Raw genomic sequence first — 25273 nt, 5'->3', positions numbered from 1 at the left:
AGAGGACATAATTGCATGCGACATCGGCATTAATTTGAGAATCACATTGAGCGATCAGGGTGGGGGCGGGGGTCGGTCAAAACAAAATAATTGGCTTTGGATGGACACAAAACTGGAATCTTGGTAATATTATACAGAGCACCCCGAAACTATCATTATCGGCTATAACCTTTTGGGGAAAATTAAAAAATTAAAACCGAGCCTTGGAAGCTTTTGCTATAATTTTGCGTGGTTTGAAAAACAATTATCCATGTTTTCTGATAAAAACAAAAGAGCTTTTCAGGCCCGCGGGAACTGGAGGCTCGGCGAAACTTTAGTGCGCCGCGCGGCGCACGGGAGTTTTGAAAATCCAGGTTTGGGATTAAAAAAAAAGGAGGTCGTATTTTTCTTATTCAAACAAATCAGTATTGATGTTTCTGGCTAATAAGATAATGATGTTGAAGAGACATCGGGCAACAAATAAAAGCTAGAAACTCTCTCAAATCTATCGGCCGCAAATGAAATGACGTCTAAAGGCGGTTCTATAGACGATGCGAAGACTAATGACTCTTTCAAAGCAGTTTCCTCATAATTATTTGTGAATTTTGTGGTGTCCATCCATAATAAAACAATAAATAGTCAATGGCTTTCAGAATGGAAAAACCCCACCATGTCATTGACTATGACTCACTATGTTCTTGTTTCTAAATAATAAACAATAATGTTATTTATATAGGGAAACTGTATGACTATAATGAGGCCTATCATTATTTTTATCAAACCATTTGGAAAACAAATCGAGTCGATTTATTGAAACCCTTGGAGTAAATAATATCGCCTTATTTGGTGGAACCTTAGAACCTCAAAGTTCACACATATTTTTTTGTTCTCTGTCAAATCGGTTTTTGTTGCGAGGGCAGGGACCGTAAAAGACAGGCCTCCGCTCCCCCCGATGTGGCTCGCTGGCCGGTGCAACTCGTAGAGCGCCCTCTTGCCTAATAAGGAAATCAAAAGTTGGGCCGTGAAATTGAACTGCGCTTGCGCTCTTGAGAACCATCTTGTTCTTTACCACGCGGTTCTGCACAGAAATTGCTATAGAAATCGTCTAAAAATTGTGACTTCTGCTGGAGATATTTGGCTTTATGACGCAGGGTGTACCATGCCATCGGCTAATCCACTACCTCCGAAGGAAAATACTCTTTTTAAGAGAGTTTTAGTGAGTGTATACTTTGTTTTTTTGTTGCTGATTTGGTTTACGATGATAACAATTTTATGCATGTTGTATGGTCATTATGACGTTTTTCTGTACAAAATACGTCTATTTCCGACATATGAAATTTCAATTTAATTTTTTTTTTAACAACGTAGTTTTGGAAGTATTAATAATTTTTTAATTTTATTCATACATATGGAAATAGTTTCGGTATCCATAGTTTATTTACTGTAGAAAGTATCTATTCTTTCATCCTTTTCTGCTCAATTCTGACTCCTTCTTAATCTGATTCAGAAATCTGAGTGGGTGAGTGCTATTTCTGGTCCTATTTATTTCTTATTCATCATAATTCTGCACATTGAATGATTCTGAATCAGAGTGAGTGAGTCTCCAGTAAAAAAACAAGACAATTTGGGTACTTTCATATTAAAATCAAGACCTACACTTATTGAATTTGAAGCATTTGAACTTAATTGAAGCATTTTGAGACCTCAAATTAACACACGGCAGCAGCCACATCAGTCACAGTCTGACAGTTGGTCGCACTAAATACAGACAACTCACGACCCCTAATAATTTTTAAAAGCACTGTAACAGAACATTTGAACATAAGTTAACCCTTAAATATATGCACAAGAGTCCTATGCATCTAAATCACTTTCAAACTGTTGAAAAAATGGTATTTTTAATTGTAAAATAAGTGTTGTTTTTACCCCAAATTTTGTAACGAACGGAAAAATCTGCCATGTTGTCTTTCGACTTACCTGGACAATTCCATTACACCGCAGGGGTGATGCAATGCGAGATGATTATTTACCGTTTTATGTGCCCTCTCATGGAGTTGAAAAAATATTGTATTTAAATCTCCCCTTGTAAATTGAAATTCCAAAGTGGCGGCTTAGTTACTTTACGAGAGAAAAAAGAACAGCAGCTAAAACTGAAAAGATAAAAATACAACTCAGCCCTTCAGAAATTACCCCTGCGGTGTAATAGAATCACCCAGTTATGTCGAAAGACAACATGGCGAATATTTCCGTTTGTTATTAAATTTGGGGTAAAAAAACACTTTTTTTACAATTAATTTTTTTTTTCAACAGTTTGAAAGTGATTTGGATGCATTATGACTCCAGGCATATTTTTAACGGTTAACTTATGTTCAAATGTTCTGCTAAAGTGCATTTAAAAATTGTTGTCGTGAGTTGTCGGTATTTAGTGCGACTATCACAGTTGTTCTGGAGCTGGTCTGTGCTTTTGCTTTGTTGCCCTTGGAAAAATTTCTGTATCCTGCCACCATCTTTCATTCCCTAAGTTAGGAAATAAATCAGTATCTACTTACTCAAATGAGATATTCCTTTTGCTTTGGTGAAAAAGAGTGAAAAAGTGGTGGCAAGATGCATAAATAATAGTTCTTTGCCCTTTGCAATGTTCCAATACAAATTTACCTAAAAAATACCCAGCTTAACAGGAAAATTGACTGACGAGAGATGTGTCTTCGTTTAGACGTTTTCTTGCTAGCAAAATTGTTCAAATAAAGATTGCTGTGTCTCTTCAAGTTCAATGAGATACATTTATTAATATTTTGTGAATAAGGTTATAAACATTCCTCTTCTTTTAGATGATTTCTAGCATTTATAGATGATTTCTAGCATTTACAAATGTATACTACAAATCATCTAAAAGAAGAGGTTTTTTTTAAATTTCTTTTCTTGTACAAACCTTTTTGGGAAACGTTGCAATTTTTCAGCCATACTGAGACAAATTTGCTTGGTGATCCAATATACAGCCAACAACTTAAAAAAAAACAGATTCTGCTGTAATTCTAAACAAAAAGGACTTTTAATGCCAGGTTGTTATGTTTTTAATCTTTTATTTTTAATTTCATGTTACTAATGTTTTATTTGTATTATTTTTTAACAACAAATATTATACTACAACCTACTCAACTTGATAGAGCAATGGACATTTTGTGTAAAGCTCCTGGGTCTATTTAATCTTTATGTAACATGTTAATGCTCTTTCTTTTCAGAAATGCTACGAGCAGAAGCTGTATAAGAATGGATTGAAATTTGCAAAGCAGATTTTGACCAACCCCAAATTCGCTGAACATGGAGGTAAATATTTTAGTGTACAGGAAATTTGAAACCCTCTGCTTTCTCAAAACCACCCAAAAAAGTTGAATACATTATAGTAAAGTGTTTTAGAACCCTGATATCTGATTTCTTATCGGATTTTTTGGTTGAACTTGAGTAAGAATCATCAAAGTGTTTTCAGCAACTTCGCTTCTTGGCTGCAGTTGATAGCACTAGCAGTGCTATTAAAGAATCACGAGAGGGTGTGCGGCTACATTGTGTGAATATCTCTTTTATGTAGAGTTGGTTCTGAAAAGAACCGATGTTTAAATAACCTGTTCTTTTCAGAACCAGCACAACTCAATAGAGATATTCACATGGTGTTACTTACTGCAAACATTTCTTAGTTATACTTCCACCATGCACAGTTTCAAGTCCTTCTTACTAAAGGATTGTAGTAGTAATAGATACCCCCCACAAACAAACCTTTTTGCTCTCCTTTTTCCCATTTAGATCAAATTCTTAAAATCATAAAGATAAAACCACTTTGAGTGCCCCAGGTTGCAGAGTAGGGTGCTATGAGATCACAGTTCAGTTTTTTTTACAGCCTATCACATCCCTAAACTATACAAAATGTTTACCAATTTCACTTACCATTACCGTTCGTTGCTAACCATTAACCATTACCATTATTTGTCCATGTGCAGAAACACAGTCCATGAAGGGTCTGATCCTAAACTGCCTCGGCAAGAAAGAGGATGCGTACGACTTGGTAAAAAGAGGACTTCGAAATGACCTTCGGAGTCACGTGTGTATCCTTGACAAAAATAACAAAATCCTTATTGGAAATAATTATATAACTAATGAAAGTGCGAGTACAGCCTTGTATAAATCTCTTTTGGGAGGAGTGGCAGGGCTCACTTTTTTACACTTGACCACAGATCCCAGGCCAAGGATTTTAGCTCCACCGCGATTTCACCAAACCTTAAGATTAATGCCAAGACGAGAGAGGATGATCCTAGCCCTTTATGAAATTGGCTGCTGGGCCAGTTAACTCATTTTGACCTGACAAGTCTGACTGTCTTGTGTTTTTCAATTGAATAACTACATTAATTAAGACAATTATTATAAATCTTCTCTAATTGTCTTAGTAGTGCTTGTTCATAGCATTTCTCATTGTGGTCTTGTAAAAAACATCTGGCTGGTAAATATCTTGAGCTAAAATAGCCCAGCGGTCTTGTGGATTTCTCCTCCCCCCCCCTCCCAAATTTGAGCCCTGTTGGGGGTATCATAATGCACTATGCCATTTAATTATGACCTGCAAAGATTAGTTAAGTGTTGTCCTTAATTAGTTACGTCATTCAGGTTGGCACGTTTACGGACTGCTACAGAGATCAGACAGGAAGTATGACGAGGCTATCAAGTGTTACAGGAACGCCCTGAAATGGGACAAGGTATGGAGATGTTTGTTTTATATTGTCTGGACATTCACACGCCTGAAATTTCATATTTGAAAGGGCAAAGCCATTTTCATTTTGCAAAGGGCAAACTGGTGGCAGTTGATCTGGGTCGATAGTTTAAATCAGTTCAGCATAGTCCTCGTAATCTTAATGACACTGGACACTATTGGCAATTGTCAAAGACTAGTCTTCACAGTTGGTGTATATCAACATGTGTATAAAATAACAAACCTGTGAAAATTTGAGCTCAATCGGTCGTCGAAGTTGCGAGATAATAATGAAAGAAAACAATTCATACCATGGTCACACGAAGTTGTGTGCTTTCAGATGCTTGATTTCGAGACCTCAAATTCTAAATCTGAGGTCTCGAAATTAAGCTTGGGCGATATCACGATATTATCGAATATCGCGATATTAATTTGGAAACGATTTCGATATCGGATGGATTTGGTTTTAATCGAAATATCGATATATCGCGATATCGATTAAATATCGCGATGTATTTGCTAGCTGAGACCATAGAGTAAGGATAGAGATCTTGCACCCCATAGGTTTGGAGTAAAACCAGAAGAATAGGTCATTAGAACACCTCTCTTATGCTATGACTGTCTCTTCTACAACTTTCACTTGGAGCTTGAAGACTGATGATCAGGGGCTTCCCTTAACTTTTTTTTTCAATCGCCCGCCGGGCGAGTCAACCAAAATTCTTGATCGCCAGCAGGTTTTTTCACTAGCCCACATGTAATTACACACAAAATTTTCAAAACGAAAAAAAAAAAAAAAAAACCACAAAAGTGAAGCCCTTAAAATTGCTTTTTTTGAGGATTTTATATCTGAATTTTTACCTTAAACTATCCCTTTTCCATCAACAACAACTTTAATGACTTCGTGTTAGGGGGTCGGTTGATTTGAACATGTTTTGAACTCCGTTTGCAACAAAATCTTCATGAATCAACGATCAGTCAACAACGCACATCGAGAAATAATTAATGAATTGTCCCGTAACGCCCTCTGTTGGCAAAGGTTGTCCATGTTATTGGTTGTCCAAGGCTGTACATTGTGCACAGTCTGCAGTCATTATGCACAACGTTCGGCAATTCTTTACTCCGTTCATGAACATGTACTGCATTGAAGTCTAGTCAAGAACATAATGAATATGGAATTTATTAACAGCCATCAACGGCCAATCACAGCATGCAGAGATTTGGTCAGAATGGACTTTGGACGACTGTGTGCGTTGTGTATGTGCTGTGCATACTGCATGGACGTACCACCAGTGGGCGACCATGTACTGTGAGGATACTCAGCACCATGTGGTTTGTGCATCGTGTTTTCAATTGATTGTACGTGTTTTCTGATACGAACGACAGCAATTCCGGTCCCGATCACGACAAAATTAAATCTAGCAAGTTTCTAGAATTGTCAAACTTACTAATTTAAAAGCTTTAGTAGAAGTTTTCTGTGGGATTTTGCCACTGAACCCTCATTTATATGTGAAAAGGAATAATTATTTGACTCGCCCGGCGGGCTAGTGAGAAATGGTTTTCAGTCACCCGCTGCTATTTTCACTCGCATTTGGCAATCAGGCGACAGCTAATTTCGAACCCTGTAATGTCAAATTTAATTAATGGCGATTATATCGAATATCGCGATATATTGTCGCCGATATATCGTGAATAAAATAAATCGATATCGCCCAAGCTTACTCGAAATCAAATTCTTGGAAATTTTCTTCTTTCTTGAAAACTACGTCACTTCAGATGGGGGGGTCGGTGCTCACAATGTTTGATACTATCAACCTCTCCCCATTACTCGTAATCAAGAAAGGTTTTATGATAATTATTATTTTGAGTAGTTACCAATAGTGCCCACTGCCTTTAAAGTCAATGGATTACGTTTGAAGGGGCACCAAGGGCAATACTAGGGGCAATGGAGGCTATGGCCTTCTTGACCGTGTTATTCCAGGCATGTAGTTATAGACAATGTGACCTGTGACATCACATGTTTACAAAAGAGCCACAGAGGCTGGACTTCTTGCAGGCATTATTTGTACTCGGCTCAATGGAAGAAAACATAAAATCTTATATTTTATGGAGATTGCACTGTCTAATTCTTATCAACTTTTGATATGATGAAAGGGGGCACATCTCAAAACTTGTCCAGTTTTCTTTCGTAACTCTTGGTTTTATGTGGAAATTATGACAAAATGTCAACTTTCACATCGATTTGATCACATCACACCTATACTTCGTTAATAACATTGGCTGCCTGTTTCGTACAGGATTCATTGTAAAATCCTGTTGTTGACATTTAAAGCTCTTCATGGTCTTTCTCCAAAGTACATACATGATCTTGTTTCCATCCGGAAAGTATCTTCTTATAAACTTAGGTCAAGGAATAATGGTATTTTGTTGGAGTATCCTTTTGGTAAAATGTTGACAACATTTGGTGATAAGGCTTTTTCTGTGGCAGCCCCTAAGCTTTGGAATGCGCTACTGCTTCACATACGTAGCGAACAGAAACTCATCTCTTTTAAATGTAATATAAAAACCTATCTTTTTAAAACCGCTTTTTAGCTTTTTAATGTCTTCTTCTATGGTCACCTTGCCAGTTAGTTTAGAATTTTAGCATAGATAGGGTTAGAGGCGTCTGTCTCCTGAAAAGGTCAAAACATTACCGATGCCAGCAGAGATAGGCCTATGTAATAAGTAACTATTAGTTCTCTGTTGGCGGGACAGACGTATCTCCATACTTTTGTTTGGGCACTGGCCTGGTGACCAGTCTTTGTTCTTTGTCTTTTTCTTCCACTCTGTGCTTCTCTGTTATACGCCTCTGATCATTTTGTATGTAAGGGGCGCAATATAAATTTTAATTATTATTACTATTATTTGTCCAGTGTAGTATGTGGCCTGCCAGAATACTCGTAGAATGTACAAGGTCACACTTCTTGTGAACAAGGTTCACATGGTCTATAACAGAAGGCTTGACAGTCGTTTTGCAGTAGATTCCTGTCGCTTTATCAAAACGATTTGATTCCGTTCTCTTCCCAGGACAATCTTCAGATTCTGCGAGACTTATCTCTGCTGCAGATTCAGATGCGGGACCTCGAGGGATATCGGGTGAGCTGTTGATTTCTTTTACACCGACCTTCAAAATAAGGGACACAATTTCCTAGGAATAGGTCGCTAGAAGGAAATTAGGGAACTGCTGGGCAATTTTAGTAGCCAAGCAAAATGCAATTGATAAGGGAAAAAAAAATGCTATTCCATGTATGGCAGTTTGGCTGAGAATGTAATCTGTGGAAATTTGTCTTTGGGAAAACATACTTGATGAGAAGGTGGGTCAGAGAGGTTGGAGACAGGAAGGGAAGGAGATTGGTAGATAAATTTGCTTGTAACCTGTTTTTGCAAAGTGAGATTTAAAATAAAAAATAAATTAGTTTTGGGAATGGTATGAATTTTTTAGGAGCTCACAGAAAGCTAAATCATTTTTATTACTCACCAAACATAATATATTATATTAATGACTTAGTTTTAGATGGTATTTGAGGCGATAAAATAAATAGCAAGACAAGATCTCAAACAACGAACCTACACCGAAAAGAAAATATTCACTTATGGTGTTACCGCAAACGGAATAAACACCTGCGTTTAATTAGACAAATTAACTCTTGGAACGTTCACCACAAACATGGTTAATTTATACTCCATGGACGATATGCAAAAATCTTCAAAGCAAGTAATTGATACTTAAGTGATTGTGAGGCATCGGCTTTCAGTAATTCAATTCATTAAAGATGCTATGTCAGATTTTTTGTCCCAAACATTAAAAAATAGATTTTTTTGAGTGAATGGTATTTCAAAGAGTATCACCCGCTCTAACGAAAAAAAAATTTACTTTTACTTTTAATGGTCACGAACCAAGACAAAAATTTAAAAAGTTTCCTATCAAATACATAAGAATTGGTCACGTGATATATTGTCGGGATTCCGACAAAAACTAACTTTGAGCACTTTATTTCACTGCTACTAATAATTGGCGGACTTTTTCGAGCAATGGCTCAAATGAAAGCTTGTAACTTTCTCGACCCCTATCAAAATACCTATTGAATTTTAAATCAAAATTTTTGGGTCAAATCGGCCAAAAATCTGACATAGCATCTTTAATACTCCCGTTCGTAATATTTGGGCCAACATTGAGGACCTTTCAACTGCAAGGGTTGGGTATGATAGTATATAGAACCATACGTGCTGTGCAGTATGCATTCACCAATGCAAACACACTATCCAGGATGGATCGCGAGTAAAAATAGAACACTATAGCCAGACTTCACAAAACCACAGGTGTGAGAGTGTACAAAGCAAAATGTATGTCAAATTTTAGGGGATAGAAATATGTATTTACAAAAGCGGTTAACCAGTTCAACGTCCCGACCCTACTTTAAAATTTGTCTAGGGCATGTCCTTTCTAAAATCTCACATGAAATGAGTTTATGTACATATAAAGTTTTAGTACGAATTCATTTTTCTGTTGTGATTGTTAAGCAATACCCAGGGGAGTTGCGGACCCATGCACTATATGGAGTTCTTTAGCCTGACGCAGATATACAATGAAGCCCGTTCTTAAAATACATATTTTTAAAAGCAACACTTTTAGCTCTGTTTGTCTGGATAGATCAAACAGCTCAGAGGGAGCGAGAGGAAGCCTTGGCTTGTTGCCAAGGCAACCTGAATACTTAACTACACCCCCCCCATGTGTATATGACTCATAGCACTCCTGATGCAGTCATACAAGGAAGGTCTTGTCCGAGTGTTTGTAGGCTCCGCCCCCTCCTCCTCGTGGTATTGTTTTCTTATGAGCTCTCTCCTGTCAGGTTTTTATTTTTAGGAGCAGGCAATTCACAGGGGGCCTATTTCTGTAGCACGGGTGAAACCTGATGCATATTGGCCCTTTGTAAACACAGTGTGTGTGTAGAATCAGGCCTTATACCTAGTTCTTATAAAAGAGAAGTAGTTTGTGCGTACGAAAAGGCACCTCAGTGAGGGAAAAGTACATTTCTATTGGAAAATTTCTCTGGGCACCAAGGCAGTGACCAGTGGCAATGACCAGTGGCAATGACCAGTGGCAGTGACCAGTGGCAATGACCAGTGGCAATGACCAGTGGCAATGGCCAGTGGCAATGGCCAGTGGCAATGACCAGTGGCAATGACCAGTGGCAATGACCAGTGGCAATGGCCAGTGGCAATGGCCAGTGGCAATGGCCAGTGGCAATGGCCAGTGGCAATGGCCAGTGGCAATGGCCAGTGGCAATGGCCAGTGGCAATGGCCAGTGGCAATGGCCAGTGGCAATGGCCAGTGGCAATGGCCAGTGGCAATGACCAGTGGCAAAGACCATTGGCAATGACCAGTGGCATTGCCTTTGTAAAATATTGGCGCTTGATTTCATAAAGAGCTAAGACTGGTCTTGACTGCAAATCGATCTTAATTGCTGAGCAAAATGTGGTGTTAAATCATAGGGCAATTTAGTGACAAATCATCTAAAGATGAATCTTATTAATTTGTTAAATCTTATTAATTTGTTAAATCCACACCAGGCCCGTAAAACCCCCAATATTCACATAGACTGTAAGCATTTCCAATGGAAGTGCCCTTTCATATTGAGAATGGCATTGACCCATCAAATATGAAAATGCAGGCTTATAGTACTTCTTGTTGGACCCAAAAGATCTTGGCATAATTTCATAAAGGCAAATATTACAGTATGTAAAACAATATATGGCATAAACCACAGTATTTTTATTTGATCAAGAAGGTTGGTTGGAGTGGTTGTGGGCATTCACTATGGATTTGAATACATGGGTCACGCATCTGTGTATGGAAACCATGTGATGCTTTGCCTGTAGTATGCAGCGGTTATGAAATAGAAATTTATGTGAGGAACACCCTACTCCTTCTGCAGAAAAAGTATCCGCTTAAATGTGTGGGGTTTTGTTTGTTTTGAAATTGATGCTTGACTGTTTTTCTCAAAATGATTTTTTGGCTGATCAGCTAATTTCCTCAGCTAATCAGCTAATTTTGGTTTTCTCATCTGTGCAGTTAATTTTGAAGATATAATTTTTTTATTTTTTTTTGCTATGTGTGCCATTGCATGCCTGCCTACATGGATTGTGTTTCATGATATCTCTACATTACGATCAACATGTGGCACTAGAAAGCACTGTAGATGGTATGATAAATATTGACAAATTCAGGCCTGATACTTAACGGAGGCAACAAAGGCGATTGCCTCCATGGCTCCTGGTCATCGCCTTGGTGCCCTTAAAATGCTCCAGTAGAAATTGCAATTTCCTCCTAGAGTGCCCTTGACCAAGGAGAAAATGCCTTGGTACCTTTGCCCTTACAAAAAAGAAGCATACAGGCCTATTGTATTTTGTATTTTAATTCTCCACAATATATCTTCCAAAGCCCCTTATGCCCCCTTCAACGTCCTTACATTATTCTATCTTTCCCCCATGTCTGCAGGACACACGGTACCAGCTACTGTTATTAAGACCTGCCCAGAGAGCATCTTGGATTGGCTACGCTATGGCTTATCATCTGCTCAAGGAGTTTGATATGGCACTCAAGATTCTGGAAGAGTTCCGAGCCACACAAGCTGTGAGTTTATGCTTTGTTTAGTCCTTCACCATTTAAATTTTTCACCAGTGTAATTTATAATTTTTTTCAGTTTCCAAATGTTTGTACTAGTCTTATGAAATATGCTTACAGAGAATGGGATTTTTTTCTAATCTGGGCCCAATTTCATAAAGCTGTTACGCAGAAAATTCTGCTTAGCAAATTTCTATTCTAAGCAACAGAAACAGGAGGTTGTTGGTTCCAACCCCGCTCTAGAAAACTTTTCATTGTTCAACCCCAAATTATTCATAATTTACCAAGTCAGTTTTCCATGTGATTTATTGATGGTATCTTAATAAAAAATTACTCAAAATGATTGTTGGAAAATCATTTTGCACACTTGGCCGTGTCCAAATGAATGGTTTCAGCAGTGGCTACAGCTTATTCTTCAGTGTTGCCAGTGCAGCCGTAGCCGATGTCCCTTGATTAGAATCAGTGTTGTAGCTACGGTGTGTGGTCCGGTGCCGGGCGGGCCTACCCAGAACTAACTAACTAATTTAGTCCAGCAGTTTGATCAAAATACACTGTGCTGCCCAGCGCAGATTTCCCCCTGATTGCACTTCAGCAATGATGGCCCCACATCTAAACATATGAAAATTTTTGTTAAACCGCTCGCCCCTGGTGGACTAAATTGGATTTAGGGCCCACCACTCAAATAAGTCAAGCTACAACACTGATTAGGATACAGCCTGAAAACTAATTTTACTTCGTCCTTGAAATCCACAGGTGAAACCCTATGACTATGAGCACAGTGAGTTCCTCCTGTACCAGAACCAGGTCTTGCGTGAGTCTGGGGACTACGAGAAGGCACTACAGTTTCTGGAGAAATATGAGGCCCAAATATGTGACCAAGTATCGATATTAGTAACAAGAGGTAAGTGTCTTGAGTGGGTCCTTATAACTCAAATGTAGCTCCTCGTATATGTCATGTGTGGAATTATACAGAGGCCATGAAGAACATGGCCTCCCTGCCCCTTCTCTTGGACTTGGTTTTCCATAGACTCCAAGATTTTTCAATGGAAGTGCCCTTTGTAGATGATTTCAAACGGTCATACAGTAGGAGAGTTAAAGATGTATAGGAGACTCGGGTACTTGCCTTAAATGTTTTTGCCAATCCACCCCCCCCCAAAAAAAGGCATAGTTAAAGGCACTGGACAGTATTGGTAATTACAAAAAGTTATTGTTGGCATAAAAACTTACTTGGTAATGGAGAGCTGTTGGTAGTGTTAAACATTATGAGAAACGGCTCCCTCTGAAGTAACATAGTTTTTGAGAAAGAGGTAATTTCTCACTCGAAAATTTAAAGACCCCAGACCCTTTTATTAAGCATCTTGAAGCATACAAATTTGTGCAACAAGGGTATTTTAATGTTTAATTATTTTCTTACAACTTTGAAGACCAATTGAGTCAAAGTTGTCAGAGGTTTGTAATAAGATGCATATGTTGAGATACACCAAGTGAGAATGCTGGACTTTGACAATTACCAAAGGTTTCCAGTGCCTTTAACCGCATCAAGTGTCAATGATTTGTTTCCTTTTCCTATCTTGTTGCAGCTGAGATTTTACTGCAGCTAAACAGGGCCTCTGAGGCAACCAGCATCTACGAGGAGTTAGTAGAGAGGAACCCAGAGAGTTGGAGTAACTACGAGGGACTAGAGAAGTGTAAAAACCCTCGTAGTGAGGAGGAGAGATTAGAGATCTATACACGAATTGCAGAGAAGTTTCCAAGGGCTGCTGTTCCCAGGAGAATGCCACTCAAATTCACAACGGGTAAGAGTGTCCTAGATCGAACATCTGACGTCACACTTTGAGATACCAGCCTGACCGGATGTTTGGATCCGTACAAATGTACCTTTGCCCTTACATTCATTTCCCACAGAGATTTGCAATCAATTGCAAAGTGAATAAAACAACAACTACATAATGTACACATATGCTGCATGCAGACTTTCAGAAGTGCAAGCTGCAATACATCACCTCGGACCAATCATAACACAGATATGGAAAGCTAACGTCACGGCAGGTTTATCCAATGAAATCATTGTATCTAATGAAATCATTGGGCATGTTAGACCAGTGCCTGCCTGTATCCACAAGAGAAAGGGGTGCAGTCAAAGAGTATCCTGGCATTATGGGGATCGGGTCAGTTGCTAAGTTAGTTGAGTTTACTGCCCCGCCACTAGCCTCTGACTTGCAGAACTGTGTTCACTTCAAGCCCTGACAAAATACATTTTGATTCATAGTGTTATCACAAACCTCCAACTTCTTGTACTTTCATCATTTAAAGTATTTTTCAAATACACAGATGATTACATTGCATTTTTTTCACAAATGCTGTAAATCTGTTTTGTGTCCTCCTTGGCCCAGGTGAGAGATTTGAGAAGCTTCTAGATGAGTACTTACGGCGATTACTGAGGAAGGGTGTCCCTACAGCATTCGTCAGCGTCAAGGGACTCTACAAGGAGTCCTGGAAGGGGGAGGTTATTGAGAGAATCGTATTAGGGTATCTGGAATGCTTAGAAAGTGACAGCAGGTTCAGTAGAGGTAGGCACAAGTTCCCGAGATTTCAGGCAAAATGAGTCGTTTGTCCACCTAGTTCATTAAAAAAAATATATTTACATTTGTAAAGAGCATAATCTTTTCTTAAATACTGTTAAACCCCCATGTTGATACCACCTTTGGTTCAAAAGTTGTAAAAGTAGAAACACCAAATGATAAGAGAGAATGAAACTGAAAAAGTCCAGTTATTTATTGAACATATATCAGCACATTTTCTTTCAATGCTAACTTTAACATTTTTTATGTTATTTATCATGAAGGAAGTTGCCAATATAAAATAAGAGACACCACAAATTATCAAAGTGCAATTTAGTAAAGATGTTTAGACAAAAAAATGTTGCTCCACCGCTAAAATATTCTGTTATTAGCAGGGAACCAGTTGAAGAAAGTTCTCATTACATGGCAAAGATTTTTCTGTTCTGAACTTTTTTTGTGCGTAACAGCTTTATGAATGAAGGCCGACAAGTGATCAAATTTGAAAACAAATGATTGCAGGAATTTTGTCGCAATTTCATGCCCCGACTTATTTATTTTGAAATTCCAACAATAATTTACTATTTATTTAATGAAAAGCTTGTATTTTCAATCCGACCACTAGATGACACAGACTGTGACCCAGAAGCACCCACGGTATTACTGTGGACGTTATACTTCTTAGCTCAACACTATGATCAGCTAAGGAACATGGAGAAAGCCTTAGAGTATGTGAACAGGGCTGTGGAGCACACGCCGACACTCATTGAGCTGTTCATTATCAAGGCCAAAATATTAAAGGTAAGGGAGGATTAAAGGGAAAGTTTACTCTTGGTAATTGTCAAAGACCAGTATTCTCACTTGGTGTAACACAATGTGCATCTATTTACAAAATAACAAACTTTTGAAAGTTTGGACATGATCACAATTTTCAGCTTGTAAACATATTTGTCGTAACTTGGGTTGTAACAACTGAAATTAGCTGCCGCCCATTTTGTTTAGGTTTTCGGATAAAGTCCCCTTAATATAACATACATGCATACAATAGTACAACAGAGCATTTGACCCATATAACCCATAGTCACATTAAAACAATAATCATCTTTCAGTGCAAGCTTTTGGGGGGCATTCTGAACTTAAAATGCCCAACTTAGTCTTTCTCATCAAACAAAATGTATTAGTGATTTGTTTTGCCTTGGTACAGTTCAAAGTCAACAGTATTTATTGAGTGATAATGTCCCCATGTAAATTATGGGTCATACATGTACGATTTATGACACTTATTTAGTACATTAAAGAGATTGTACGTGTATGATAGTGGTGCTTTCTAAACGCATAAAGTAGATTGTGCATCTACGACCTTAGCAAGAGTTAGGCAATGTTTTGTGTCCTTGCCAATCCTGTATTAATGCCTCTAAAACCCAATGACTATTCTGTATGCAGCATGCGGGTGATGTAAAGAAGGCAGTAGAATGCCTAGATGAGGCACAGTCCCTGGACACGGCTGATAGGTTCATCAACTGCAAATGTGCAAAGTATCTACTGAGGGCGAACCAGGTCAAGGCTGCGGAGGACATGTGTGCAAAGTTCACAAGGGTAAGTTTTAATTTGGTGGTTATTGGTTCAAATCCTGCTCTGGGCTTTTTTCTTTGAAGGTCAAGCATCCAAAGGTCACATTCTAGTTATTCTTAACCAGCATCATCATCATCATTTAGCAGTCACAACCAAGATCCTATTCACAACATCATGCCAAAAGTGTTTATTTCTCATCATGTGGCCTTTTCACACTGTGATTACTTTACTCCCTGGTCTGCCCCGGCAAATAGGCATTACCTGAGGAATAGTTCTGTGGGGTTAGTGGTACAACCCTGGGTTTTCTTGAAATGTATAACTGGAACCCAGGGGAAAGGAACACAGTGTCTAAGTGTGCCGGGGTAACCGTTGGGTAAATTTCGTTTTATCGTATCGTTGTCTCATATTGTAAGTTACGACCGATTCCCAAGTCTTAATCCTTTTTAAGAGGTTCCATTGAGTTTCAAAACTTCTTGTTCCTTGATCCTTCTCGCTCAAGTTTTGACTTGTGTTTCCTTCTCTGACAGGAAGGTGTTGGTGCAATGGAGAACCTGAATGAGATGCAGTGCATGTGGTTCCAGACGGAGTGTGCTCTCAGCTTCCAACGGCAGGCAAAGTACGGCGAGGCCCTCAAGAAATGTCACGAAGTGGACAGGGTAAGGACTAGGTCTTGGCCCAAGACGTCAGTGATCGATAGATTGTTTATGTATGCTTTTAGAAATTCAGAATTAGTGCGCCCTCTTACAGCATTATGTAATCAGCTTGACATGCTGTCACTAACGTCTTAGGAATACTGCAGCATTGGGTTAACCTTTCTTTGTTTTCTCCCAAACGTAAATGCACATGCAAAGAAATTGGAAAATCAAGTTAAAAAAGTATATGCCAGTAGGCCTATAATGTAAGATTTGTTTCTTTCTGTGTTTTGTTTTTGTGTGGTGAACTTTGACTCTTACTGAGTATACAGTACTAATCACAGTGTTCAATATAAAACCCAAATAATCTTCAGAAAAGTTTGAACATACTAAGTCTCTTCACTTTTGCATCAAGTATGAACATGTCCTTTTTAAATTCGATGTATTAACAAACCTTTTCTGTTTCCATCTTGTCTTTCTGCAGCATTTTACAGAAATCATTGAAGATCAGTTTGACTTCCACACGTACTGCATGCGCAAGATGACGCTACGATCCTACGTCAGTCTCCTCAGGCTGGAGGATGTCATCAGGACCCACATTTTCTACTTCAAAGCTGCCAAAATTGCAATAGAGGTGAGTGAAAAGAGTTGACAAATGATAGAGAAATAGCAAGTCTTGTCCTAAACCTTTGGTTTTTGGAACCGTTTGATTATTTTAATTCTGTATAAATGTAGATGTACACAATTCAAAAGGTGGTTGCAGTTTTTGAGATATCGCTGGAAATCTGAGGTGATTATGGCCACGCAGGGAGAATAATCCCTAATAGAAACACACATTCTGAGAAGCGTTACTCTCTGATTCAAATTTTGGGGCTTAACAACTGTTATCTTCTAACCAAAAGTTTTTATTGGCATAAATTTTAAGAGTGATAACCAAACATATACCTTCCCTTTAAGCCCAGGCAACTCCTTAGGCTCCATGTGGTGCCATAAAAATGTGTTGTATTATTATTATGCGTCATAGGGACCCATATCTTTGACTTTAAAGGTCACCATTTCAACTGGGGTAATGTTGTAGGAACAGGCAGGCACCATACCAGCTGACAGTGCCATCGAAAACTGAAAAATAGTGCTTAAAAGTGTGATAAATGTTGAAATCTCTCCGTCTGACCACCAGGTCTACGTCCATGTCCACGACAAGCCGCTGGAGGACCTGGACAAGGAAGAAGACCTCGACATGGAGAACCTCAGCGACAAGGAGTTGAAGAAGATCCGGAGTAAGCAGCGACGAGCCCAGAAGAAGGCCCAGAAGAAAGAGGAGGAGACCAAGGGCAAAGTGGGCGGAGACAACAAGACGCAAGGTGGAAAGAACAAACACGACCCCGATCTGGACGGCCCGAAGGAAGAGGAGCTGGTACCGGACAAATTGGCCAGAGTAAGTTTGGATCAAAGCGATTGGGATGGTCGAGTGGTTTTGGGCACTTTACTTAAGTTCGTGTGGAACAGGGGTAGATTTCACAAAGATGGTCCTAACTTAGGACTAGTCCTTAAAAACTTAAGGCTAGTTCTTTCCTAACTCCAGGTAAGACTAATCTTAACTCTGTCAGAAAAGCTTGGCAGGAATGTTAGTCTGTACCTTCCCACAGGCATGGAATTTCATTTTTGAGGGCACTTCCACTAAAAAATCTTAAAATTGAAGGGGTACCTGTATATGAAGTCACTATTTCTGTTGTTAATTTGTCAATAATTTGGGGTAAATTTTTCCTTGTTCAACTCCCAAATTATTTAAATTTGACCTAGTCAGTCTCCCTTGTGGTTTATCATTTGAAAATTTTCAATATTTGAAAAATGGAATAATTACAAATTTAAGAACATTTTAATTTTGGATGGTTAATGTATCACCCAATTTAAGAGGAGAATAAGTAAGCAGTCTTTTTGGATGTGTACATATTGTTATTGATGGCTTTTGTTTTCTAGTCAGTCATATACATATTTATGTATTTACCTTCTTCTTTTGTGCACCTGTTCTGACTATTTTGTCCCTATTTGATTTATTCCTTACCAGGTTGACAAGCCTTTGGAGCAGGCCATCCACTTCCTGAAGCCCCTACAAACGCTAGCCAAGAACAGAATACAAACACACCTCTTAGCTTTTGAAATCTATTTAAGAAAAGGTAAGATACCTGGGGCCAATGTCTTACATCTGCTTCAGCTGAAAATGCTGCTAAGCAAATTGCAGCTGAGCAGACTTTGCTTTTATAAAGTGCATTAAAAAGTTATGGAATTTTCAATTGAGTATACATTTAATAGTTACAACTGCAATAATTAACACAAATAGTTTGATTACAGTTCATATTAAATCTGATAAATTCTGTTTTCTGTAGAAATTGTTGGCAAAATCATTTTGTTTTTTTTATAATTTTGTTTTGTCTCGGTTTTTTCACAGACAAGCTGCTATTAATGTTGCAAGCAGTCAAGAGAGGGCACTCGTTAGAACCAACAAATGCAGTGCTTCATGAATGCTTAGTAAAGTTAGCCCTTAAAGGTAAGACCCTCTGACCTGTTGCCACAGAACTGCACACCTGACATTGGTCTAGCTCAACAATAGTCTTAAAAAGACTACAACAGATACATTTATTGTCAAGTTCAATTTCAGAAAGGCAGTATGTCAGCAGCAGAGTGTGGGCTCAGATTGTGAGAGTCATGACAGTAGTGCCCTTAAACAAGCCACTAATCCACAATTGCTTTGGAAAACGTTGAAAAGGTCTACCAGCCTGGCTCCTGGTGGATTATTATACCCATGCCTTATGGACTGTGAAGGGTGTAGCCTTGTTTCAGCCCCAGTAGGTGGCAACTTGCCTGGTGACAGTTGATTTGTGTTGACGGCCCAAATCGGTTCAGTGTAGCCCGCACCTTGAAGTCGTTAACCAGCCGTGTGATGTAGGATGATGTTAAATTCAGGCATTATTTTCTCGAGTGGGTGAGAATTCAGCCAAGACCGTTGTGACCAGCCAGGCTCTAATTTAAATAAAACTGTATTTAGCACCACATTGCAGACTGACGTAGTTTGTCTGTAACAGGCCTCAAAATAACCCACGGCACCCACAGCAATTTTGCTGTGGTGCCCTTTGCGAAGTTGCAGTACAAATTTACATTTTCCTCTATGAAGTGCCCCTTACTAGAGAAAAATTGCTGTGCCCCTTCAAGAGCGAGATTCAAGGCCTGCATAGTAGGAAGGTTTATTTTTAAATTTTATTTTACAGTGAATGAAAGGGCAGACATAGCAGCACCAGTGCAGACGGTACTGTCTGGTGAGTTGGAACGTCTACTCCAAGGTAAAGACTTGAAGCAATTCAATGAAGATTTCATCAGTGCTCATCAGATGTCACAGGAACATCGCATCATTGGTACGTCAACATTCCCATTATACACCTTTCCATTGTTGAGAATCAAATCGCGCTAGTTGGAATGGACGATTGAATGTTAACAAAACATTCAGATGTTCTAGCAGATGTTATGTACAAAATTCAACATTTTCTGTAAACTGTCAATAGAATTCAATATATCCCATGATTGGTTGCTTTGTTTCCAACAAATTTTACATTTTTTTCAAAAAAATTTGTGTTACACTGTCACCAACTGTAGCAATTTTTTTGCTTTGCATTTTGGGTTTTAGCTATCACTATGACTTGCTAATGATGTACTGTACTTCAACGCAGGTCCATTTCTGATTTCTGAAGATATTCAATCAAAACGAATTTGATATTTTACTGCTGAAAAAAAAAAATTGTTTAAGTCTCCATTTCTGTGTTTTGTGTATCTTCAGGAGCTAAATGTCTGTTCCACCTGGACCCATCAAGCTTAGAGAGAGCAGTAACCTTAGCAACGTACCTTGGTGATGACCTCTCAGGTAGAAATTTGCAGGTACGTAAAACCGTTTAGGTTTCTTTCTTAAAATCTTCAACTCTTTACTTCCAAGGAGTTCTGAGTAGGGAATTTGATGGGATCAAGCTTAATGAGTTGCCAGAAATATCAGTATGGAGAAACTAGCCAAACAACCTAAAAGGGGTTAAGTTAAAAACAAACTAAAAAAAACATGCCAACTTCCTTGACTGAAAAATATCATAAAGAAGGGGTTAAAATTAGCATTGAGATAAGATGTGCCGATGTATTTACAAAAAAACAATTTCATTTTAAAACCCTTTTTCTCAGTGGTCCAGTGTAACAAGGTTCTCTTCAGTGAGAATTGCAGATCTTGTAAAGTTAAACATGTTAGGCAGTTTCCGTTTTATTTTTCACAAACAAAGTTTCTTGTCTTGATGTGTTTTATTTTCATTCAAACCACCAGAACTCCTCCTATGCCCTCACCCTCCTCCACGACTTCTTCAAGTGGGAGTCGGCCGTGCCAGCCTACCGCGCCCGGTGCCACCAACTCTTCGCCTATGCAACCGTCTTTGCACCCACCACTGAGAAGAAGCAGATCGAGGCCCCCGAGCTCTGTAATAAGGCTAAGGAACCTGTGACGGCTGTTGAGAACACGCAGCACACCAAGGAGCAGCCGCTGTGTAATAACACGCATGTAGAAGCGGAGGCACAGCCTGCATGCTAGGTTTGGGTGTAGTCATTGTCTCGCTTCGGGGTTAGGGATCGGGGCTGGGGGGTGTGGGAAGGGGCCGGTATTCAAGAAGAGAGGGGTTTGATTATTAAAGGAGGTCTGCAGCCGATTTCACGAACAGTTCAGTTAATCCTATTTAGAGGTAGGAATTCTTACTTATACGATGGTTTCAATGCGTCCTTACGTCTATGGTTAACGGAACCTTGACTCATTCTAAGTCCGAGGATTAATCCTAAGTTTAGAAGAGTTTGGTGAAATTGAAGGTAGGGCCCAATTTCATGGAGGTGGTTTAGCAGAAAATATTGCTTAACAATTTTGTTGCTAAGCAAAAATGAGCGGGATACCAGCATGGTAGTTTGGCCGGCAACCTCATTCTGGTAAAGCATAATTTTGTTGTGCTTAGCTATTTTTTTGTGCTTAAGCAGCTCTATGAAATTGGACCCGTTGTCGTTATCTTGTCGAGACGGTGTGATGAAAACACCTAAATCTGTTTCTTTCTTCTTGCATTATGAGACCTACCCTTGGTTTTATGTGTGTCTAAATTATATCTGATCTCATTTGGGGCAGATGGCTCCAGTGTTGTAACTTCTTGATTTGCGGCAATACTGAAAAACGAAAAAACCTCTGATTCACAACTAAAACATTTTCTCTTTGGCCCATAACCTGAGTCACAGCTTCATTTTGACAGAAAAGGGAACAAAACCCCCGTCTTTGAAATACGCCCCTCAATTGATTAAACCAAAGTTGATGACAATTTTAACTGTCTAGTAGTAAGCAATATTTAATGTACCCGACTGCAAACTGTCTGCTTAGGGCTTTCTTTGTTTTTTAATTTTGTTTACGCCCTGTACTGCCCTCGATTTTTACCTAAATCTTAACAAATTTTCTGATGTTCTCTAAAACTCATATCATTCTCCCTTTGACCTTAATTGTGATGTAAGTTCTGACATCAAGAGGAGTGTTTACTATTTGTGTTTGTTTGGGGTATGATGTTCCACTCAATATTTTCATGTATTTGATAGGATACAAAGCACCAGAGGTTTTTCTTATGATGTGTTCAGTAAGATTTGAAATATTGCATAGTGGGAACACAATCTAGCATAGTTTGGTGGAGATACCATGTACATTTAACTGTCTCTATGAGTTGTGGGGGTTCTGCAAAGGTGAGGGCCTAAATTCATCGCTCTGCTTACCGCCGAATTCTGTGCTTGTGATCACCATTCTTCGGGCAAATGCAGATATCTGCAGTAGCTGTGTAAGTGAAGAATGCCTCATGTGGACTACACACATGCTCCAGCAATGATAGATTCCCTGCTAACCTAGGAAATACGCTTGACGTAAGCACAGAATTTCCCGCTTTTGTAAGCACCAAATTTCCTGCTTTTGTAAGCGCCAAATGTTTCATTTCAGTAAGCAGAGCCATGAAATTGGGCCCAGTATGCTTTGATTCTCCTGAAGACAATCAGAGCACATTGATCGAAACGTCAAGTTGTTATAACACCGGTTCTGTAGAACTGTCACAACATTTTTTATGTACATGGTGTCTCTGCAATCCTCACTTGATTAAAGAGATTGTTTTGTATTGTGTCATCAACTTTTGCTTAGCAAATACGACTGCTGCACAACTTCAGAACGATCTTAGCCCTTTGTGAAATCGAGCGTTTGGGTACATTTAAGCTGCAACTCAACTATTTGAGAGATAGACTTCTATTTCAGCTGATTGGTGTGGCTCAAAGTTGTTTAGCCAAACTTGCAACAACAATATTTGAAGGGTTTTTTGTTGTGATTGCACCAAAAAACTTTCAAATAATGTTGAGTGAGTAACACTGCTACCGGTACAAGAGTTGTTGTTACGAACAGAAGTGAGGATCCAAATTTTCATATGTTTTTTATTATTATTGCATTATGAATTATGAAAACACTCGTTTGGTGTTTGAGTTGCTGTTTGCTGTTTTCTTGAAGATCCTTGGTTAATATTCTTAGGATTACTTGAATCCTCCTATTCAGTTCACTGGTAACATACCTTCTGGGCTAACGTTGGGTGCATGTGTTTCTGATGTTTGTACAGCTAACACTGGTACCACTGATTGCCACAAAGTACCGCAACTTCCAAGCTAGCAATGGGTGCTGGGTTTCTTCTGTTTGTACAGCTGGTATTATCAGGAAACCCAATAGCTTGTGTACTGTGGACTTTGTCTCTACAGTCTGCTGTGGTGTTTTGTGGCAAGGACCAGCTGGATAGGAGAGTATACCGATAGTAATAGGATTTTAAAGTGCATCTTAATCTGATTAGAATACCATATTCTTCCATTGCTAACACTGGTACCACTGACTGCCACAAAGTACCACAACTTCCAGGCTAGCAGTGGGTGCTGGGTTTCTTCTGTTTGTACAGCTGGTATTATCAGGAAACCCAATAGCTTGTGTACTGTGGACTTTGTCTCTACAGTCTGCTGTGGTGTTTTGTGGCAAGGACCAGCTGGGTAGGAGAGTATACCGATAGTAATAGGGTTTTAAAATGCATCTTAATCTGATTAGAATACCATATTCTTCCATTGCTAACACTGGTACCACTGACTGCCACAAAGTACCACAACTTCCAGGCTAGCAGTGGGTGCTGGGTTTCTTCTGTTTGTACAGCTGGTATTATCAGGAAACCCCATGGCTTGTGTACTGTGGACTTTGTCTCTACAGTCTGCTGTGGTATTTTGTGGCAAGGACCAGTTGGGGCAGGAGGGACCGATAGTAATAGGGTTTTAATATGCATTTTAATCTGATTAGAATACCATATTTTTCCATTGCATAATCTAGTTATGATTTCAAAGCAATGATGTTTGTACTGCTTCAGTTTATCCTACAGCAGCAACTAGGAGCAAGTTCGAGCAAGTGCACCATGGTTAACTAAAGGTTGACCATTTTGACTCGAACTCAGGCCGGTCGACCATTGGTTGACTACTGTGGTCGACCATTTGGAACCAGCCATGAGCCCATGGTTTCTTCACTGGTCCCAGTAGCATGTTCCGTTCTAACATGTGTAAAGCTCAAGAGGGGAACCTGTGACAGTATAGCGAAAAAGCGTAAGGTTGATTAGACTTCCAAAGTGAGTCGTTCTAGTGAGTGCGTCACTGCGCGCGTACGTTGCTGGTCAACAGTCAATCACAGGTCGACTAAATGTGCCCACTCGGACTTGCTCTAGGTATAAAAGGGACCGTGTTGTCGTGATCATAGCAGTCCTATGGCTGTACATGACATGAACTCTCATGATCCGTAGAAATTTAACTAGTTTGTCTGCTCCCACCTGGGCCCAATTTCATGAAGATGCTTAAACAGACAATTTTGCTTAGTAATCATCTGCTAAGCAAAATTTAGCAGGATACCAATCTTAGATGGGAGATGTGACCTGGCATTTTGGCTGGTGAACATATTCTGTTCAGGATAATTGTTTTGTGCTTAGCTACTTTTTGTGCTTAAGCAGCTCTATGAAGGCCCAATTTTATAGAAATGAAAATATTGCTTAATAATATTCTGCTAAGCAGATACAAGCAGCATACCAGTCACAACATGTTTGTGTGACATGGTAGTTTAGCTGGTAAGCAACATTTGGTTATGCTTGTGTTTTGTTTCTGCTTCTGTGTCAGCATTCCCCCATTTGCATTGTCAGACATTCTATTGTTTTTTGTTTTTTTTTTGGTTTTTTTTAATAATGTGGAACTGAACTGCGGAGAACTTTGATTTTAAATTGAGGTTAGAATATGACAAAGATGTACGACCCTTGATGGCTAAATTAACATGGACAAAAATGGCATGAACAACCAATGCGTACGGACTACCCAAAATGATACTAAAAGTATGAAAATCCCTAGATACTGTGAGTGTATTTTGTTATCAAACATAGCTTGTATTTCTGTTTTTCAATAGTCGCATTTACGTTAGTTTTGTACCTCATTAAGAATTTCCACTATCGAGAATGATTTATTTGTTCTCTGTTTACCACAAAACACTTTTTCAGCCACTGCCTCTGTTGGTCTTGGCTTTGCTCTCCCCTTCAAAAAGAATTCCCAGCTCTCAGCAAAATGAAATTGGACTTGCCCTCTCAAAGAGGAAATTCCAGTCCCGGCATTTGATATTATGTTAATATTATTTGATATTATGTTCATACTGACCCCAAGAATGAATTATATGATTGACACATCTAGCATTAGGAGGGAAAACATGTCAGAGAAGGCAACCCATTTTCCAAAAAAAAACAGCAATTTCTTTTAGGATTAGTACAAGTTACCAAAAGGAATAACACTGGTTCCAGAGGTGGCGTAGAATGTATGCAAAAAATATGTAAAGTGTAGAATAACTGCTTGTTTGATAAAGTATTGTCTCTGTTAAGCTATTCATTGTTTTTCTTTTCTACTTTTAAGGGTAGCTGATGTGAAAATTTGACTATTTCTATTTGAAATTTGAAAATAAATTTCTATAATCGAATTTGAATTCTGGCAGAAATAAAGCTTGGAATAAAATAAAAACAGTTTCAAA

At 38.9% G+C, this 25273-nt stretch overlaps 1 protein-coding gene across 1 annotated transcript; it reads left to right on the top strand.

Moving 5' to 3' along the window:
- Positions 1 to 1042: 1042 nt before the first annotated feature.
- On the top strand, positions 1043 to 25273 carry LOC139935827 (N-alpha-acetyltransferase 15, NatA auxiliary subunit-like). The gene is made up of 19 exons (XM_071930424.1): positions 1043 to 1195; positions 3219 to 3303; positions 3969 to 4073; positions 4627 to 4715; positions 7772 to 7840; positions 11244 to 11378; positions 12123 to 12270; positions 12950 to 13165; positions 13763 to 13939; positions 14553 to 14728; positions 15371 to 15523; positions 16027 to 16155; positions 16616 to 16765; positions 17309 to 17566; positions 18197 to 18305; positions 18578 to 18676; positions 19395 to 19538; positions 19958 to 20055; positions 20480 to 25273. The coding sequence occupies exons 1-19, from the start codon at positions 1139 to 1141 to the stop codon at positions 20738 to 20740; spliced, it is 2658 nt and encodes an 885-aa protein (XP_071786525.1). The 5' UTR covers positions 1043 to 1138; the 3' UTR covers positions 20741 to 25273.

The sequence above is a fragment of the Asterias amurensis genome, chromosome 4 (genome assembly GCF_032118995.1).
Source record: "Asterias amurensis chromosome 4, ASM3211899v1".
In the NCBI taxonomy this organism is placed as follows: domain Eukaryota; kingdom Metazoa; phylum Echinodermata; class Asteroidea; order Forcipulatida; family Asteriidae; genus Asterias; species Asterias amurensis.
The sequence above is the reverse complement of the archived record's forward strand: the minus strand, read 5'-3'. Positions and strand labels throughout refer to the sequence as shown.